This window comes from Poecilia reticulata, linkage group LG2 (assembly GCF_000633615.1).
Source record: "Poecilia reticulata strain Guanapo linkage group LG2, Guppy_female_1.0+MT, whole genome shotgun sequence".
Classification (NCBI taxonomy): Eukaryota; Metazoa; Chordata; class Actinopteri; order Cyprinodontiformes; family Poeciliidae; genus Poecilia; species Poecilia reticulata.
The window spans coordinates 9,059,533-9,080,388 of record NC_024332.1 but is presented as its reverse complement, the minus strand read 5'-3'; the positions used below and the strand labels follow the sequence as shown (position 1 = coordinate 9,080,388).

Here is a 20,856-nt window from a genome sequence, read left to right as displayed (position 1 = left end):
TTTTAAAGACTAATTCATCAAGATTAATCAGGTTAATTGCTCCAGCCAATGACAGTTCATGAAATATTTCCCCTTGGGAATGTGCATTTAGCTTGGAACTTCTATGAGTACTTCTCAAAACATACAGGCAATACAGTTGTTTTGGAAAGAAAAACGCTGAAAATACAGATCAGAAGAGTGATTCTGTCTTGATCTACTAGCTGTGTATTTCCTGTGGTCATCCCCATGTTAAAGCTTCACAGTTTTTGACATTTAAGACTTCTAAAGGCAAAGAGAAACCATCTCATCTGGCAGCTACTGAGGTATGTGGGCTGAAATTCAAACTGCAGTATGAGAAATGGGGGCAGAGCATCTCACAGTGCCCACGGGAAGGGTGCTAAAGCTGGGTTGAGGGCTAGCTGATGGTGGCCTGGGGGTCTGGAGGGAGGTGTTCAGTCACAATGGATATAAATCATCTGGTCATGAATACACAGAGCATTGTTTAGCCAGAGTGACAGCAAAAAGTCTCTGAGGAAAGTCTTCACTCCATGTTGGCCATGCATTCATGCACAGTTACACAGATAAAAAAAAACTGGAGCAAGGAAGAAGCTCTAGTGAGAACTGGAACCAAGACAGGACATGACGTCCCATTGGAGGCTCATGACCAGAACTGGGTCTGAGTACAATTCTGTCACTGAGAGGACATCAGCATCACAAAGCCAACATTCAGCTGTCAACTTCATAACATCATTAGAATGAGCAACAGAAACTGTGCAAACAAACTCTATAGGCTGAACCAATGCGTGACTAGCTTGGTAAAAACTAGCTCCTCGTTCTACGCTGTAAACAACCATCAGCCACTGAAAATACTTTTGCTGAATTCTGTGAAGAGTAGGCCACAATGTCATTGCAAGCAATAAAATGCTGTAAGTATTTTTCTTATTCGACTGACTATTCTTAAGCTTGGCTAAAAGCGGACTAAATGGTTTTGTTCAATTCCTCTGCTGCCATTGTCAAACTATAAGTATTTTACAGTTCTAAAACTGTTCACAACTGTTCCTACAGTTCATTGACTGGTTCAGTTGAAATTGATCCTTAGAAATTCAGTTCAATGGGAAAAATCCCGGATGGCGCACTAAAGGGAGATGATAATCAAGTGCAACTACATAAGAAGGCAATGGCCAAGATAACGTGTCACCAAAAGTTTGGAAAAAGACAAATTGATCAATAGGTCAAATGTGATTACCTCTTAGGCTATCAAGAACAAGAGCTGATACTGTTTATGGTGTTCATGAGCAAAATTTGAAATTGATCATGGAGTGGAGGGTCTCTTCAGGTTCTCACCTTTGCTTTTTTGTGGATAATGTGGTTCTGTTGTCGCCTTCAAGCCATGATGTTCAACATTCATTGGAGATGTTGGTGACTGAATGTAAAGCAGGCAGGATGATAGTCAGCCGAGGTGGCTGTGTGTCTGAAACCTCCTTGAAGGCTTTCAGGTCAGATCCGAATTGCAGGATCTCTAAATCCCTTCAAAGCAACAGGGTGACACTGCGGAGAGGAATGTCTGGGATTTTCTCCTGTACCCACTATGTTTACAACTTTATCTTAGAAAGCAGAACACAATAGATTGATAGATGAACAACATCATCAGAAAACCTCCAAGCTTTGCCTTTTAACTTTAAAAGAAAATGATTAATGTGGTTTCTGTGGTATTTTTATGGAACTCTTACGCCCACGGCCACACAAGGAGGATCCATAGTAAATTTATCAATCAATAATCTCTTCACTCAACACAAGCTGATTACAAGGCAGGGCTAGCATGATTACAAGAGGAAAATGGAATTTCTAGAAGACATAACGTGCACAAACTCAAACAGAGGTGTCACAAGGAGAGGCATGGCAGGCAGTAACTGTCCGATCAAAGCCTGATTGATTTTCAGAGCTCTCTGGGGATTCTGGTCGGTCAATAAGGGACTCTGTTAGACAACTCAGGACATGATGGATCTGCCATACGTCTTGCCTGACAGCATTGCAGCTGCTGTGAACTTGACTAGAGCAGAGAATAGAAATATTTATTTGAGCTGCCTTGAAATTGTGAGGCTTGAGTTAAGTGAAGGTGAAAAGAATTGAGGAGAAACCACAATGTAAAAGTAACAACTTACTGTCCATTCAGGGAAAAGCTCATATAATGGGGATTTGAAAGTTTGTTTAATTTTGTTACCCCAGAAAATGTTTTAAATATTAAAGTATCCTTACATTCATTATCCATACCCAACTATCCATAGGTCCACCTGGAGAGTCCCAGGACTGGGATTTGAACCCAGAACCTTCTTGTTGGAAGTGATCAGTGTTAACAACTGTTCCACCATGGAGCTCAGTAAAGGTTGAAATAACATGCTGGAATTAGGGCCCTGTATGGCTATGCGGTTATCTAAAGMTTACCTCATAAAACTCCCTAGATTTGGTGCTTGTTCGGGACCTTTACAAAACATTTCTAATCTTAAACCAGGATATTTCAAAAGAGAAAATCCAGTGACGTGCGGTCAGGGGAGGCAGGTGAGGCAGAGCCTCACCTGTCATCATGGAAAAATAATATAAAATCATTTATATTGCTTGTGACAGCCGACCCTACTGTCACACAGACCTGAATGGTAACTGTTTGTTTTGTTCATCCTTAATATTAATTTAGACATTAATTAGTGAATAGTTTTGATTTTTATTTTTGAAAATTTTCATTAGCTTGACTTTTTAGTTAACTATTTGAAGTGCACACATTTAGTTAACTTTATTTGTCAGTTCTTTATATTTTTGTTAAAAGCAACAAATTAATTTATTTGTTTTGAGTTACCAGTTTCCTTTGGAGCTGCTGCTGGAGGGTCACAGAAGAGCTCCAGCTAATTGACATCCATTTATGGCTGGCAAACCTCCTCAGCGGGCCGTTCCATTTGTTTGCCAGGGGACGGGGAAATTTGGTTTTCTTTCATTTAATTTGACCAGTTCTTTAATGTCTCTTCTATTTGGTAGTTTCAGTCCAATGTTTGTTAAATTTAAAGATTTGGTGTTGTATTGATTAGTATTTGTTTAAGTTTTTGTATGTTTAAATTACCCCTTGTGTATCAGCTGTGGTCTGATCAGCCACTATTTAAGCTCCCCTCATGTCTTGTTTGTTAGGTCAGTTTTGTGCTTGAGTTCTTTGTGTTACTACCTGAGTTGGAGTTTGTTATGTTGACCTCAGTTTTTGGGCTCAGTTCTTCATTGTTTAATTATTTTTGAACTTTTTTGTAATAAATTAAGATTATTTTTGGATTCCATTCAGCGTCTCTCTGGCTGGTTTATGCAAGAACCCTCACATTGCTATTTTCATGTACTATAAAGTATCTATTTTTTACTTAGCTTAACCAATTCTGATGAGTTTTTCTACAAAATCGCTTGATTTTCGCATTTTCCAATTCAAATGCTCAGAAGTGAAGCCGGTGAGGCAGCAGCGAGCTGAGCCTCACCTGGGATTACGAAACCTCTCGCTAACTGCACTGGCTGCCATTATATCACAGCATGTTTGTCCTGTCTGTACGCCGGCAATAAAATGCCTAAGAAACATTTCATATATGGACTGATCTTCCATAATTTTGCTTATGTATATAATGTACAGTGTTTTTTGTCACTGTGTGTGTACCGTGTTTTGTGTGCAGAGGAGCGATAAGAAACGGCAGAGAACAGACTCGAGGTGAGGCCCGCTGGGGGCGCTCATGTTCCCAGATGTTGTGACTGCACAACTGCAGAGTAAGACGCAGTGAGCTAGCCATGGAGCTAGCCACACAGTAAATAAGTAAAGTACAGCGATATATTTGTTTTCTTCTATCTTCCGACGTCAACATGAAAGACTACATTTCTACACTTAAACGGTTTTCTAAAGTGGATTTTCAATTGAAGCAGGAGATAATAACTAAAGGAAGACCAACACCGGAGCTGAAAGTTTTACTTCAAGACAGTTTGATGATTCTCAAACGAAGTAGAAAAGACATGCAGAGGATGAACTGATATTTTTGTGCAGAATTAGGGGTGCATGGATTTCATTGATATGTAAAGGTAAGACAGCAATAAGATGTTTTTGTTTAGTTTTTTAATTAAATGTGCGTTTTGTCGGCTACAGTTAATGTTTAAATAATTCAGTAAAGTAGAAGCGGTAGCTAATCTACCACAGCAATTATTTATTAATAAAACATTAAGCCTAAAACGTACTACAACAAAACTAAATGTTCCGTGTGCAAAATTCTTGAATATTTTTTGGTTAAATCCTAAAACATGAAGTGGCTTTGTTGTCAGTTGCTATGGCAACGAGTCTGTGTAGCTTGGCGAATACAGATTACTTTGTTGTGGATCATAGCACGAAATTAATACCTACATTTATAAGTTTCACTGAGTTTAACGCGGCTATGGATGACATGTAAAAGATTTGTCTTTTTGCCCCCTAGCGTTGAATGCATGCGCGAAATTTCCGTAGGTCCAATCACATGGATGGTGTCCATGTGATTGGACACCATCCAATAACATGGACACCATCCATTGCTGGTGAGGCACTGACTTTGACAAGTCAGTGCCTCACCAGCAATGAACCTCACCGCACGTCACAGAGAAAATCCTATTCCTTAAAATGTCTGTCTGGAATAGTTGTGATTAGAGTTGTAATTGTTCAGCTGTGGGTATCCAAGCATTTACTCAGCTTCTTTTTGCAGAGCTCAGCACAAGTGTTTCCTCAATTGTGGTTGATTATGTAGTTGTATTTAATGCTCAAGCTGGTGTTTTCATATTCCATAATTTGTTCTTTGATAACAGCCAATGTTACTTGATTACTTTAGAATTAACATAAACAATTGCTTTCATCATTATGACAATGTATTATTCAGAGTAATGTTAGAATTAGCATGGTAACATTTATGTAAGCAGGCTATCATTATGCCAGGTCTATTTTGCTGAATTATTGTGCAGCTTTTTTAATAATGACCACTGTCAACTGATAAATCCATAACATATATGTACAGTAATATTTATGTATTACTTGGAGACATATGTTTTTAGCATGGAAGTACTAACGTGCTAAAGCAGATATTGGTAATGAAGTAATAAAGTGAAAATTCAGCGGTCTTCTTTATTTATTATTTTGCTATCCAGTAATCCATTTTGTTAGTTACTGATGATCTTAAAATAATTTTGCAAAGAAGTAGCTGGATGAATGTGGTATTTAGAGAAATGCCAGGAGGGTTAGCCTGCTAACAATTGGCATGATTGGCTCACAGAAACTACAGTTGATTTTGGTCTGTTTTAATAGAACCAGTGCAGAATCCATACTTTTATGTACCCTTTGACAACTTTCTAGTGTTCTAATAATGAATAAAAAATTCCAGAAAACAAATTGGAAAATGGAGATTTCAGTAGGACACAATAAAGTTAACAAATGGACTATAAGGACAGTTTCTTCTCAAAGCTGTGACATTACTTCATAAGTTTAACAAATTTCACTCCCTGGTGAATCACCTGAAAAAGAAAAATAGAGTACACCTCGTTGTCATTTCAGTCAAGTTAATCACCTACCTACAAATGTTGCAATCAATCCAAGTCTGACATTATGTTACATTGTTTTCTTGGTATAAGTAGATTTTATTTACTAGGATGACCGGTTTAGAAACCCACTCCTGCAAACTGAACTCAGGTGAACACGAGAAGCAAACTGTTGAGTAGTTTTTGGGGTTTTTTTCCCCAAAATTCTTTAGCACATGTCAAGTAAGTTTTGTTAAGCTGCTTTGCATTTTATACAACAGTAATGAGCTCACGGATGTATTTGACCAGCGCTGTAGGAACTAGCAGGCATTTGTAGCTTCTTCTGTCAAATCTAATATTCCCTCTCAGTGTGTGGGGCTGATAAATTATTAATAGCATGTATTTGAGGAGCTTTCTGAGAAGCAGCTTCTCACACGTCACTCAGCCTCTCCACTCTTCTTCCTCTCTGTTGATGATGTCACAACTCCTAACATCCCTTTCCTGCTCAGCGTTCAACTCCTTTCTGCTGTCGGTGTAAAGGCTCTTGATGCGCTATTGAAGGCTTCCATCTGGACGACTCAATGCTCTGCTTTGCATGGGAGTGTTTTCCTTCCACCCTGCCTCTTTCCACTTGCATCTAAATAGCTCTGTGCTCCACTGCAAGCTGGAGAAAAGTAGGGCAGATGCCTCATGTACATGTGTGTGTCCCGTCATTGCATACTGTGTGTGCACATTCTGCAATCTAAAGAAACCATTAATTCAACTCTAAAGCTACTGGTAGACACTTAAGGTAAAGAGATGATGCAAAGTCTTGACCTTGTAAAATGCAATCAAAAACATAAAGAAGGTCTAAAAAGACAGACAGGAGTTAAAGGTCTTTTGCCCAAGTTCATGTGTATCATAAATTTCAAGGGGTTTGTTTGGCGTGTTTCTGTGGAAAGCCCCCGGTTCCTGAAGCACTCAGTCAGTCCCAGATAGAAGAAGGAGATTAAATTATACAGGAGAGCCCAGAAATAGCTCAAGTGCCGAGGCCGTGTGGACTCCAGATGCGAGAACACGGCATTGCAAGTCGCCACAGGAACAGTCAACTGGATTAGTGCTGCCCGGACCACCGAACGGAGCAGTCTACTATAAATTTGACGTGCGATGGGATGAATGAGAAGGGATGTACGGGTCCTTGAACTTCCAAAGCAAATATGGAACCAGATTTGTGGGGGAAAAAAAAAACTTTCATGCTTCAAGTGAACTCATCAGTGGGCACTCTGTTGGGATTTCTAAAACAACTTTTCATCTTGAACTGTTCACTTTCTCGGAGTTTACATTTAAACACAATCACCCTCTTAACTGAACATGGAAGCCAACTGTCCCTTTCTAGTGTAGGTTTGTTTGTCTTTCTGATAATGTTTTACACAAAATGCAGATCTCTTACCCAGAACATGCAGGAGAGGCAGACCCAGGTCCTGGCCCTTCCGGCCAGAGCAGAGGGCAATGACAGAGAGACAGAAGGCATCCTTTAAAAAAAAGACCTATCCAAGCTCACAGCCAGAATCCACAGTGTTCCCAAAAATTCGGAGCGTTTCCACCCAAACCCTGGTTACACAGATCCATGCCAGCCGTTTCAGATGCACAGAGGAGTAACAAACCCAGTGCTGCTTGGCTTTAGTCAGTCTCCCTCATGTGAGCGCCCTCCCTTCTCCTACTTCTTTAAGCTGTCCCTCTTGTTCTCTAGCTCACTTCTGCCTGGCAGTCCTTTCCTCTTGAAGTGTGGTAACTTTATTCCATTTTTGGGGGGAAGGAGGTGAGTGCTAACCTTTACTTTTCTCTCCAAAAACTCCCTCTCCTCAAATGATCCTTGTTAGCCCCTCCTTTCCCCTTCCCTCTCTTTACACACATGCACATACAAACTCTATTCACTGACCAACCCTCCACCCCCACTTTTAGCTTTCTTGCATCGCATACCTCACCTCTCCTTCCCTCCATTTTTCTCCTGGAAGCATGCTCACTCATGTCTGTGCTAATGTCACTTCAATTTTTCATCGGCAGCCCCTTCCTGTTTCCAAATTGTCTCTCCTCCTGTGAAATATCTGCAGGACAAACTGGCTGCTGTGACTCTGCCAAGGCCGAGTCCAATTGCCTACACAATACATCAGAATAGTTCCTTGCAACAGATATGCGAATTTGTATGTGATATCATACCCCTATATGCCTTTGTTTATCTTGAATTTAGTTATTATTGTGCAAAGAGTCTAAAATTAGATTACTAACAAATGTTTTACAGTAATGCCAGGAATTGTTATGCTACTATAGGTAAAAAAAACCTTTACTAGGATTTCTTGCATATGGAGAAAAATCCTACCAAGTCTGTGGTGTAAAGGAGTTGCCATGCTTCGGTTAATTTATCACCACATCATCATATCCATTCCTTCAACCTTCATCAAGCCCTCAAAACAAAGAGCCATAGAGACAGTTGTGCTAAGGGCCCCAAAACTCTCTTTCTGTTATGGTTGATATGTTTGCCTGATTATTTGCTCCAACATCCCGACTCCTAAACCCTACTGTTAGCTTGACTCTTAACCCTTATGACAGTAAACACAAACTACATTCACGAACCAGAATAAACATGGACAGATTTTCTTTGTTCATGCACCAGCTGGAAAGGAATGGCAATTGCGAGAGTAAAGGCTTTGGACTTCAGGATCTCAGAGTTGGTTGGTCCAAACCTTTAAAAATATTCAGCCCTCTAATGAAAGAGGACATTCATTCATCAAACAATGCAGGACTCATGTGGCTTCTGGACTTCCCGCTCCCACTCTGGCACTCGATAGGGTTTGTCCCCAGTAGGGAGTCAGGATGATGTCACAGCAAGGACCGCCAACTGCCTCAACAAACCTTACAAGCAACTACCAATGAAAGGTGATTGTTTCTTTTAAATATATAAGACGACAAAAATTCAGTGATGAACTTCTGATATTGTCCACTATTACAGGCAGGTTAGACAACTGCTCAGAGATGATCATGCATCTTGGGTGACAGGATTCCATGTGTCAATGAATACACAACCATGTATAACCTGTTATACCACCATCTACTGCAAGATCTATAGGCCAGGACTATGCACAGCAGCCCTAAACATTGAACAAGAAGAAGTGCAAGAACCTTTTCTAACTGAAACTGCTCTTCAGGTGGTTCTTAATTGGTTCTTCATTGAGTGATATTAAGCTATGTTTATAACTAATCAAACTAGATATGAAGGACGGATTCTACATTTGCAAAGTGCTATCTTTATTACACAAGATTATGACAAGAACCAACAAGAACTGGAATAATATGAACTGATATCTGATTTTCTAGAAATGCCAGGACAGGATGTTTAAAAAAAGAGAAAGAAAACTTCCATTTTAGATCTCACATTTATCTTAAAAGGAAACATTTTTATGTTACAATTTCAGTTTTGACAAATTATAGAAGGTGCTACTTTGTTTCATCTAAAGAATCCTGTCAAATTTCACACTTAACACTGTTTTTCTGGAGCTGAGCCTTTCTGCTGAAATGACAAATGTAAGTCAGCCTTAACTTTTATGCCGTGTAATGTATTTTTAGGGATTTTGTTTTTTGCAAAATCAAACTATAAAACATGAAGGTATTAAAAAGAATAAAATTCCATAAGAGATATAACTTTTAGAATAGTCATTTAAATTAGTGAATTATTCATAGTTTTTCAGCAGCTTTTTTTTCAAAGTTGAACATAATTTGATCTGCTGAAGTGTGCCAACCCAGTGGATGATCAGGGTCACTCCTCGACTACAGAGCACTTAACAATGCCTTCTTACTCTGTTTGAAAACACATTTAAATCAGTTTTTATGCAGAATATTGAGTCTCTGTTAGCATTCTGCAGGCTTTATAATTACTAAAACAGAACAGCTAAAATCCTTGCAGAAAGGCTAGAGCACCAAATATTCATCCATATACTGCATTGCACATTGAAAAGAATTGCAGAATGCATGTGTTTGTGTGCACAAACCGCAGCACTGAATCAACATTACCCCAGCTGCACAGGGACATTACATCACTCCACAGTCAGATCCATAAAGGGCTAAGAGCCAATTCATTTTGAGAAAACACCCCCTATTGATCCACGCTGCTTTCCATCACTTCCACTGTAACAGTTACCTCAATCTATAGGCTCACCTGACACATTATCTCTGTGTGTGTGTTTATGAGCGAGGCGGCCTCTGCCTGTGTATTTACATAACAGGACGGCATTAGGGAAATGCCGGAGAAGTCACTTAACTGCTAGGAAGCTTTGTTCAGATAGATTTTTGGTGCATGTTTGATGCATTACAGCCATGTTTTTTTTTTTCCTTCTCTAAACTGGGTTGCTAGCAGCCCCTAGTGGCCTCCAAATAGTCAACAGCAGATTGACTGCATTTTTGCTTCCATATTTATTCCTCATATAATCACTATGAAGGATACTTCAACAGCAAAACTCACCGATTCCAAAGCTGCTGAGTAAGCTTTCTTTTACAAATGCATTTGAACCAACACAACTCTCCTCTCGATTCTGACCCAGAAAACGTCATTAACAATCTATGCTACCTGTTTAAAGCATGGGAAAACTCAAGCTTGCATACATATACATGGATAGATTCATTAATAACCAAAAATGTGTTAGAAAAAAATCTATTTGAGTAAAGGAATCTCCTGCTGTTGCTGAAGAATCCATCACATTTTAAACATTCATGCTAAAATAATAAAGAATCCATCAAGCTCTGTGGGCCTGGAAATTCCCTTTCTGCTGTCTGGAGAAACTGTAGAGGGCAAGGATGCATTTATTAAACTAATACAGATGCTGGTAAAAACTGAGTAAATCAAGCTAAAGAGCATATGAAAGGGAAGGGAAAAACAAGCTTAAAACGCCACAGAATGATGTCGAAGAAGACATCATTCTGTGCAGCTTCCTTCATAAAGCTGCAGCAGTGTCGCCTTAGTAACACATATGGAGGAAAGCTTCACCCAGCATCACTTCCACTTCCCTCTCTCGTCCACCCCGCCACCCCCTCGTCTGCCTCTTAGAAAACCACCGCACATCCACGGCCAAACACGCATTCCCATCTCCTGTAGTAACCCGGCCCCGTCATGTGGGGACTGCTTGAGCCGCGTTGCCATGGAAACTGAACACCTCACAGCAGTCCTCAGAGGGAAGATGTGGAGCCACCATACCTCTCCACTTTCACCTCCCAGTCGGCTTTTCGGCTCAACAGGGCAACAGCAGACGCTACAGAAATCCATTTGTCATGCAGCAACTTGCTTGAGTATTGAACTGGAAGTCAAATATCACAGAAGGGACTAGATGGAAGTGAAATAACCAAAAAAAATGATGACTAAAACTGAGAAAAAAAATTCAAGAATGTGATAATGACATACAACTGAACCACAAAAAGATCAAAAATTAATAAATGAACCCCAAAGGAGACATAAATTTGAAGTACAAAGACACTGGCTGACAAAAAAAATGACCAAAATTACATGTAAATTAAATACTAAATTACAACCAGGAGACAAATGAAGAAAATGAAGAAAATGTGGAAAATGTCGATTTAAATGCAAACAAGACTTATGAAAACCCAAAACAAGTTGAGAGAAGCTAAACTAGAGATGAAATGGTCATTGTACCCTTGGACCTGTTGTGTCCTGATCCATCTGCATTTATGGTGAAGAAAAATATCCAGATAAAGCAGTCTCTTGCCGAGACCCAAACTTATTAATAAACTGTTTAATTTATATTATTTTTTTCTAAGTAAAACAAATTCTTACTGACAAAGTAGCTATCACATATCAATACATCTGACAGAAGCTCACACTGCCCTTACTTAACAATATAAGGGTTCAGACATGCAAACAGAACATGAAGGCTGCATGAATATTCTCTCAAAAGACTAAAGATTGGAGTGTTAGGGTTATGCTTTTGAGAACATGCAATGGTATTTTCAGTAAAGCAATCAACATTTTTGCTGAATTATGCGTCATTACTGCAAGGCAAGTAAAAACATGGAAATTATGGAAATTGAACTGAGGAAAAAAGGACCTATGAGTGGATTTCCACACACAAACGCTACACAAGAATGCGTCGAAAGGAGGGGCAGAGTGGTGGGAATGAGTGCGGGCAAAAAGATAAGGAGCTGCGGCAATTGGGTGAGGGTGGTGGTGGTGCCACGGAGGGGAGTGGGTTTTCTCTTGGTGCTGGTGCTGGAAGAGACGTGTGCCTGCAGCATTGCAAGCTACAGCGTCACCAGCAGACTTTGTAACGACACTACGGGAGGATCACAGCAAGTTTAAACCGTCATGTTCAGAATCCTATAGGAAAGTTTCCAAAATTGACGATTTGCTTGTGATTATATTCTGCTAAGGGCGTTTTGCAATATGGTGATTTTATTCCTTTTTTCTGAGTAACACCTGGCACACTCTTCTTGATGTTACTGGAAAAGTTACCAGAACAATAGTTGCTACATGACTGATTATCTGATTTATCAAATAAATGAAAAATGCATAGATTGCCAGTTAAGCTGCCTCTAAAGCATGTTGGCTTGTTGGTTAGAGTTCAATAAATTCTGCTTGGCCTTACAAATACGACACATGACTGATTAAGTATGTTGTAAGCATGACAGACTTGCAATCACCAACTAAGACCAGGTTAAACAGGATAAAAATGAGGGAATACCGCAAGTTATTTTCTATTAAATGCTCCCATAATGGTGCATCTCAGTTCTGCTGGTTTCAAATCAAGGTGACCCTCCTTGGCAGCAGGATTGGCCAGAAGTTTAAATGGCAAATCTTTAAATCCGAGCACTAAAGTTCTCCATTCACCTAAAGTTAGCCGTCTGAAGACCTCTTGAACATATAACACTGACCTTGAATCAACACTTGGAGCACTTTGACAATGGTTTTCTAGAGACAATGGTCCATTGCCAAGCTCATATTTTGCAGCTACGTCATTTCGGTGGTTTAGGCAAGGCCAGTTGAATGCAAGTCACGGTTGGGTAATTTGATTGAAAACAGAACCAATCCTGAAGTAGACTCCATGCAGATTGATTAGTTCAATTAGATGCTAAAGCAGCAGAGAGGCAGTTGGAGAACAGTCCTTATAGTCAGTCATTTCCTACTACCCTTCTTGCACATTCATCGAGGTCTTACCTTGTTTCGCTTGGCTCCTCGCAGAGGAAAGAAACAGGCAAAGAGGAACTTGCCCCAGCTAATGACAGCAGCCAGGCACCAGTTGAGGCGAGCCATGCCTGTGTCTGTCCCGTCTTGTCTGCCAGCCTTCTTATCTCCCACTCCCGGCACTGGGAAAGGATCCTACAACCGTCCTCAAGACTATGGAAAGACAGGAGATCCTCTTGTCCTAGTCCCTGGAGCAAATATGAAGTGTCTGAGTCAGACAATGATTGAGGATTTATGTTCCTTTCAGGAGGTTTTGGAAATTTTGAATGTCTGTGTGTCTGCAATTCCAATTTGTAAGGAAACAAGAGGGGCTACCAGCAATCCCCGAAAAGGACTAGACCTTTCAACGATCTTGGAGGACCTGGAGCCTTTCTTGAGCTAAAAAATGTCTCCCTGTCTGTTCATCCATTCGTCTTCTCAGTCTAGTCTGGATGAGTCAGTCCTCAAAGTGTGATCAGTACCGTCGGGTGCATAATGCGAAGAACCCGCTGCTGATCGACGACACTGCTACACCTACGCTGGCATACCCTCACTCACTTTTCCCCCTCACACACACATACATACGCTCGCCTGCATGCAACGCTGTCCTGGCAAATGTGTTCGCAGGCAGAACAGCCCCCACCCTCCGCCCCTTCCTCCTCTCTCATCACACGGCTACCCCTCCAGGCTCAGGATCGCCGGTGCTTCGCATTCACACACTCGGCTTACACACACTTGTCCATCTCTTTCGCTCCGTGCTGCTCAGCACACGCTCTCACACACATACATGCAGTGATGCTGCAGCATTTACTCAGTCAGAGTGGGAGGAGGGGAGCAAAAGAGTCAGGAGGGGTGGGGGGTGGGGGAATGATGGGGAGCAAGGAAGAAAGGATGGATTACAAGGGGGCGAGGGGCGGGTGGGGGGGGGGTGGTTGCCCGCATTTGCAGGGATATTTTGGAGTTAAAAATGATGACATAAACAAAAGTGTGCATCAAGTAGCAACGGACGGGATGGAAAACGGCTCACAGGAGAAAATATAGATGAATGCGAGAGGACAGGAAAGGAAGGGAATGACAAAATGGGAAGCAGCAGGTCGCTGGAAGAGAAGCAAGAGAGGGGAGTGTGTTTTAGAAAACTGAGCACACACACAGACGGATGGATGAAAGCTGAAGCTGATGCGATGCAGGCGCAGGTTGGTGATTGTAGTCTGAGAAGAACTGGGTCGCAGAAAGAAGGAGAGGGAGAAAGGACGGAGGAGAGGGGCAGGGTGTTGAATCATTGTGTCTTGGGTGATTATTTCCCACTATCTCTCCCACTTTCTCTCTTCCATACACACACACGCACGCACACACACACATACACACACTACTGCAGGTGGTGCACAGCCTCATTCACTCTGCTGCAGTCTCTCTACGCTTCAGTGGGAGCACATTCTCACTGCAGAACGCTTTCCTCTGCTACACCCCCGCCCCCTCCATCCAATCTTCAAACCCCTTTCCATGCAGCACACCACTGCCACACTAATGCAATCACAACACATCAAAGCAATGAGCAAAGGAGATAAACTGTGAAGAGGAGGCTTTTCTGTCAACCAAAGCTTGCTTAGCCTACAGGGTCGATGGGGGAACACAAATGGTTCCTTCTTTGATCCTAGAAAAATAAGTTAAAATCCTTTTGATTTTACTCTAATATCCTGAAATGCAGAAGCCTCCTAATGAATGTGTGGAGATTTAATCAGAGAGGCAGCCAGGAGGCCAGTGGTAACTCTGCAGGAGCTGCAGACTCCTACAGCTCAGGTAGATGAAGCATTCAACAGAACCATTACTAGCTGTGGCCTCTGCAAATCTGCAAAACTATGGTTTGAAAGAAATATCTTATTTCTTTCAAACCTTGTTTGAAAGAAATATCTTGTTTCTTTCAAACCATAATTGAAAGAAACAAGATATTGGCTGAAGTCAGTAGGAGTGTGTCATTATCATCAGGGAAGTGAGTTCTGTACCAAAATGGGCTTAAAGGTCGCTCAGTGAGGAAGAAGCCATTATTTCATAACCAACATAAAAAGACAATTATAGCTTGAAAACATAAGAAAAAAATACCTTCACTGTCGGAGAATTTGTCTTTGATCACAATGACCATCACTACACTTGGGAAGTAACCTTACAAGCCATATCACTGTTCCAATTAGGGAGCACGGTGGTGGCAGCATCACGTTTTCTACAGGAGGAAGTGGCGCACTTCACAAAACAGATGCGAGCAAAGTGAAGTTCAAACCTGACACACTAGGAATGAGCCATATTTCTACTTCGCTCTTATCAAAGAATACCCAGAACACTTGACCCGAATAATACAGTCTAAAAGTCAATTCACTAGCTAATAAGGAAATGTACGTAAACTTTTAAGAAAGATTCAAAACGAGTTCTTATTTTTCCAGGATTTTGCAAACAATTTTTGATTATCAAACAGAGAACAAGTTTGGTCTTTGTACAATTTCCTGATGCAGTGCGCTCCATTCTGGAAACAATACAAGTCATTGTGGGCAAACACATAAAAATGTAAAAAAAATAAATAAAAAAAAGTCCTTTCTTGCTGGATGCAACCAATGCTTTTGTTCTTTTTAGTTTTTTCCAAGTTTTTACTGGAATTATTACAATGCACTCCAGGTGCAAGGATCTGAGAACCGCCTTGCTGCTGACTCTCTGTAACCCAAGAGCGGTGATAAGGAAGCCTGAAGATGCTGGCTTCTGTGGAAGTGACAAGATGATTTCCACTTCCACTTGGAGTATATTCAGGTATATTTGATGTTTGAACTGTTTAAATAGGCAGTTATAAGCATTTTTAGAGGGGGTCTTAAGCATCGGGCCGTTATTCAGGTTTTGTGGTGTAGCAGATTAACTTTGCCCAGTTAATCAGGTCTAGATTCAGGTGATTCAGGTTAGGTCTCTAAAATGACAGACACTCCTCTGGGAACAGTAATGCAGACTTGCTAAACAAGGAAGACAAGTGTTTCAAAAGAAAAGTTAAGGAGGCCATAAACCACACTAAAAAAAAACGGCCTCAATTTACCGTAAAAAACTGGCAGCTGAGTTGCCAGAATTTAACCGTCTTTATACGGTAACATTCTGGCAACCAAAACTGCCAGTTTTTTACCGTATTTTGGAAAGGCAATATTTTACCGTATTTTAAAAATACGGTAAAATTCTGGCAACCAAAACTGCCAGTATTTTACCGTATTTCACAAATACGGTAAAATACCGTATTTCCTAAAATATGTTAAATAAAAAATTAAAATGTGGTTTTGCTGTAGTAATTATGGTCATACTCCCTGAGGCATAGTATCTACATAAGTGAAAACACAGCCAGACTGTATGATATATTGACATTTTATTGTAAAGAAAACCAAAAACCTTATATGGTAAATTACTGGTCACTGTTCTTACCAGAATTTTACCATAAAAATTATAGTACAACACACAAGGAAGTGTAACTTGTCAGCATTTCTATACAGAAAGTTATAAAGAAAATAAATTCAAATTAAACAAAAATACAGATTACGAGTAATCCACTTAAAGAAACAATTTCTATTTAAAAATTTAGTTAAAAAAGAAACAATTCTATTTTCTGTTCAGTTTCCTCACGGTATTACTGAGATCTGGAAAACAAAACAAACAAAAAAACAGCATGTGTCCACATAAGAGATAACTTACTGTAGAAGAAAAACCGGTGATAAAAGGATTCTTGTTCTGGGTTGGGAGTAACAAGACACCGAGTTCAGATTTTGCTCAGGATGGTTGTAGTCTTCCCAGTCACAGGTTGAAATTGAGACTCACATGTTGTCAGTCAAAATACCCATCCATCCATCCATCCATCCATTTTCTTTCACCCTTGTATCTCAGTGGGGTCGGGAGGGGTGCTGGTGCCCATCTTCAGCTAACGTTCCAGGCGAGAGGCGGGGTCACCCTGGACAGGTCGCCAGTCTGTCGCAGGGCAACACAGAGACACATAGGACACACAACCATGCACACACATACTCACACCTAGGGGCAATTTAGACAGACCAATTAACCTAACAGTCATGTTTTTGGATTGTGGGAGGAAACCGGAGTACCCGGAGAAAACCCACGCATGCACAGGGAGAACATGCAAACTCCATGCAGAAAGACCCCAGGCCAGGAATTGAACCCAGAACCTTCTTGCTGCAAGGCAACAGCTCTACCAACTGCGCCACTGTGCAGCCACCAGTCAAAATACCCAAAATACGCAAACAAAAAACATAAATAAAAACAAATATAACTGTTTTAGGCAATTTATGAAATAGATACTCACCATTTATCTGAGTCTCATGAGGGCCAATAAGTTGTCTTCAAACATTTATGTAAGTTACAATTCCTGCAAGCCAGCAGAAACAAAGCTGTAAATGTGTACACTTTTCATACAGGCAAACAAATAGATACACCTGAGACRATTTATGCTATGTTAGTTTTTCTCAGTCACTTTTGGTGCATTTCTCAAGTCATTGTTGGCATTTACAAAACAGTAAGCGCATTTCTCAAAACAATTTGTAGAAACAGCAAAAATATCATTTGTTTGCTTGAAAAATCCTTAGTTCAGCTCTCAAAATTCTGTCAGTTAACATATCAGTGACTCAAAATAATAAGTTATAGTTTCTCTATGTACAGATAAGACGGTCAAATTGATTAATCATGGGAAGAGACTACAAAATTCACATTTACGCTTTTGCTGTAATTTATTGATGGACCATTCCATGGTGATTCAGAAAGAAAGACAGAAATGCAGAGAACAAAAAAAAGTAGAAAAGGAACCACAGGACAATCTCCTCATGGAAAACTGTACAGAGCTGTAGAAATTACATTACATTTTAATTTCCATCGTCATGCTGACAAAGGTGGGTTAAGGTGGGATTAAGGAATGAACAGTAGAGTGGGAGAACCTCCATCAGCATCATGTTGTGGGTTGCAAACCATATCCTGATGTTGGACTGATGGAAACTGGAAGATGTCCTCAGCTTCTTCTGACTCAGGTAGCTTTAAGAATTTCAATTCTGTTCTGAGAAATGCACCAAAACTGAGAAAAACTGTAAAATATTAATATTTAAATTCGCTTGTCTTAAAATTCTTCAATTGTCATGGACCCAGTGACTTTAGTGCAAGTATTTTGGGTGTGAAAATATTAAAGGAAAATATTAAATATTAGCTCTGAGTCTGATGCCAAGCTTTATACTTCCAAGTATTACCTAAGTATTGAAACAAAAGCTTCACAGATTTAATTTGCATGCATGAACATTTCACACTCAAAGTAATTCAAATTAATTACTGAACCAAACTTGGAAAAAGTTGCTCTTGCCATTAACAATAACTTTAAGCACATGCAGTCTAAAGTAGACCAGAAATATAATCTATGCAGTCGTTCCTACAGAAACATTAATGGAAGTGTTGCATCTGAGAAAATTAAATGTTCCATATAGTAAAAATATCTAGTTGCAGTGCATGCACATAAACAGCATGGCTCAGAAATGACACATTTCTTTATCAGTTGGTTAAAGTTAGCTAACTTCAGTTAAAGGCATTATTAAAAAAGAAACCAAAGTATCACACCAGCATTCTGTTGTTTGTAAAAATTACTTTTGCAGTCTTGTTTACGGTTTTACATTGTAGATATAAATATCAGCAAAATTTGTAATTTTGGCTGATTAGTACTGTTAAGTTTAGGGTAATTAACTGCTGGCAATATTACAATATTTTTTTATGAACTTTACAATTACTTATATTTTTACAATATACTGTATTTTCTACATTCATGACTGTCAAAATTACTTAGGATATATGTTTATTGAGTTATGATAATTCCATGTATTTTCTACGGTAACAAAATGTTTTGGATATTATGGTCAGTAACTGTTGGTATTTTACAATTTTCTACCGTAAATTTACTGACTTTTTTTGTAGTTTCGACTTACGGTAGTTCCATGTAATTTCTACGGTAATGAAATGTTTTTGGATATGACGGTCAAAAACTGTTGGTCTTTTACCGTTTGTTACCATAAATTTACTGACTTTTTTACAGTGCAGGAAGAGAGGAGCTGGCCTCAGGTGTCTATCAAACAGCCTCGATATTTCTCCTCAGGGAGGTTTCATAACAATTCACACTTTCGACATGTGACTGTACCACCTCATACGATGTCCTCATTAGAAAGCCCTTCATAAGTAGCAATCGCCCAAACGACTAATGGAGACCTATGGGATCTTAACAGTCCTATAAGTGCAATTGTCCAATCCCGGAAACCCCAGCCTATGGTTAACTTATTTTACTTTGCCTTTCGATTGTCATGTCCTTGATGACAGATAATCTACTTACCTTCCTTTGCAAAAGTTAAGTGATATTTAACTACAGCTATGAAACCCTATGCCATGTATTGAAATTAAAATATATTTCTAAGATTGGTCTCCACGGGTGTTATGCAAACTAAACCTCCTTTCTGTTTTCACCAGTGCCGTTTCTCTCTCTGCAGGAGGAATGAACGAGGAACATGTTCTGCCCTATGTGAGACTGGGCATGTGTCCCATTTCTGGCAATGTGCTGACCTTACCCATTAGGCATAAGCAACTTGCATAATCACTGCTGACTTCTATTGACTGGCTTGTCACGCTGTCTATGCCTTTGACTGGAAAGCCTGTGAAAAAGTGCCAGTTGCCAGTACTCCATCTAAGTGACTTTTTATTGTCATCTTTGGAAACATGGGAATTTTCCAACAAGTGCAGAAAAGAGCTCTACCTTTATTTTTTTCAAAATTTGTTATGACATTAATTTAAGTTTCAGGTCACAGATTAAAACCTCCTAATATTATTATTAATTGTGATTATTAATGTCTTCTGTGTAATGACGACTTAATTTTCCATTACATGCAAACCTTACAAGAGCACATCTAGTATGGGATAATGATTGTTGCAACACATACAGTGCGCCTATGGGAAAAAAAAAATTGTGCCCTAAACAAACTGGTTACAGTGGCTCTTTAATCAGTGTCTCCACTGTGTGAGATTTTGGCCAACTCTTCTGTGCAGAATTGTTTTAATTCAGCCACATTTACAGAAGGTTCACAGATGAGTGGCTTGTTTTGAGCCTGTCATTCATAAACACACTGAGGTAGAAAGGGACAAACTGATGAAGAATTATGCTTAGGTGTTTTTGAAAAGTCTCACAATAAAACCTTCTAACAGCAATGATTCTCCCAATTCTGTACTGTGACTTCACATTAAATTGGCAAAGCAAGTATTGCATTTAGGAAAATTCTGGCAATCAATAAAATCAACTATAAAAACATCAGCATTCAGTTTTAGAGGTCTGACAGTCAAAATCTTTGACAATTAGTAAAAGATCTATGGTGATTTTACGTTTATCTGCATGACAGTGTCATAGATCTTCATTTTTAAACAAAGGTAGGTAGAGAAATGTAATTTATAGCAGAAAGGAAAAAATAAGTAATAACTAAGCATAAACTTAACATATATACACATGGTAGTTTTTCAAATGTTCCAGTTCAGGAAAAGATGATCATCTTAGATCTCACCTCAAGCATTTTTAAAATAAATTACCATTGCAAAAACTCTTCAGAAAACGATCCCAATAATTAGGCTAGGTGTTGTTGTTAGCATTAGCCATGAGATATAAAGACAAGATTATTCCAGAAATCTGTGAGATCTCTAAATGTAAAGAATAGCACTGACCCATGTTGACAGTAAAACTGATATGAAAAAGGTTTCATTTTAGACTGGAAGGTATAGGTTTTCTGAAAACAGCCAGGCAACTTTGAATGGTGGCTGCAAGACAAACAGGAGACAGAAGGAGGTGGAGGGTTTAGTTTTGTGCACCAGCAGCCCATTCACATTCAGTGCACAGAGTGTGCACTGTACAGGGCAGATAGCAGATTAGGCCCCACTGCACACCTCATCATTCACCAACATGCACACTAATATGCTTTCCATTCCTCTCCTTTTTTCAGGTTTCTCTCTAACACAGACTAAGCTCAGAAATATGCAGTTTTTCTACTTTTCTTCGTCATACAGAATCACTATATTTAGGTTTTAAAAATGTATCTAGTTGGTGTATAAAAGGATCAAACTCAAAT

General features: G+C 39.6%; 1 protein-coding gene across 4 annotated transcripts in view; it reads right to left on the bottom strand.

Moving 5' to 3' along the window:
- The window catches only part of tns1a (tensin 1a), an 80,216-nt gene extending 66,688 nt beyond the window's left edge, over nucleotides 1-13,528 (bottom strand). The window contains exons 1-2 of one of the 4 annotated variants that reach the window (XM_017309996.1): nucleotides 13,049-13,525; nucleotides 12,707-12,921 (exon numbers count right to left, since the gene is read on the bottom strand). In XM_017309996.1, the coding sequence (XP_017165485.1) occupies nucleotides 12,707-12,802 (96 nt within the window). In that variant the 5' untranslated portion in view covers nucleotides 12,803-12,921; nucleotides 13,049-13,525. Of the gene's footprint in view, nucleotides 1-6,943; nucleotides 7,146-12,706 lie in introns of those variants that run through there. The other 3 variants (XR_001777490.1, XM_008423546.2, XM_008423533.2) reach the window with 3 other exon arrangements.
- Nucleotides 13,529-20,856: the final 7,328 nt, after the last annotated feature.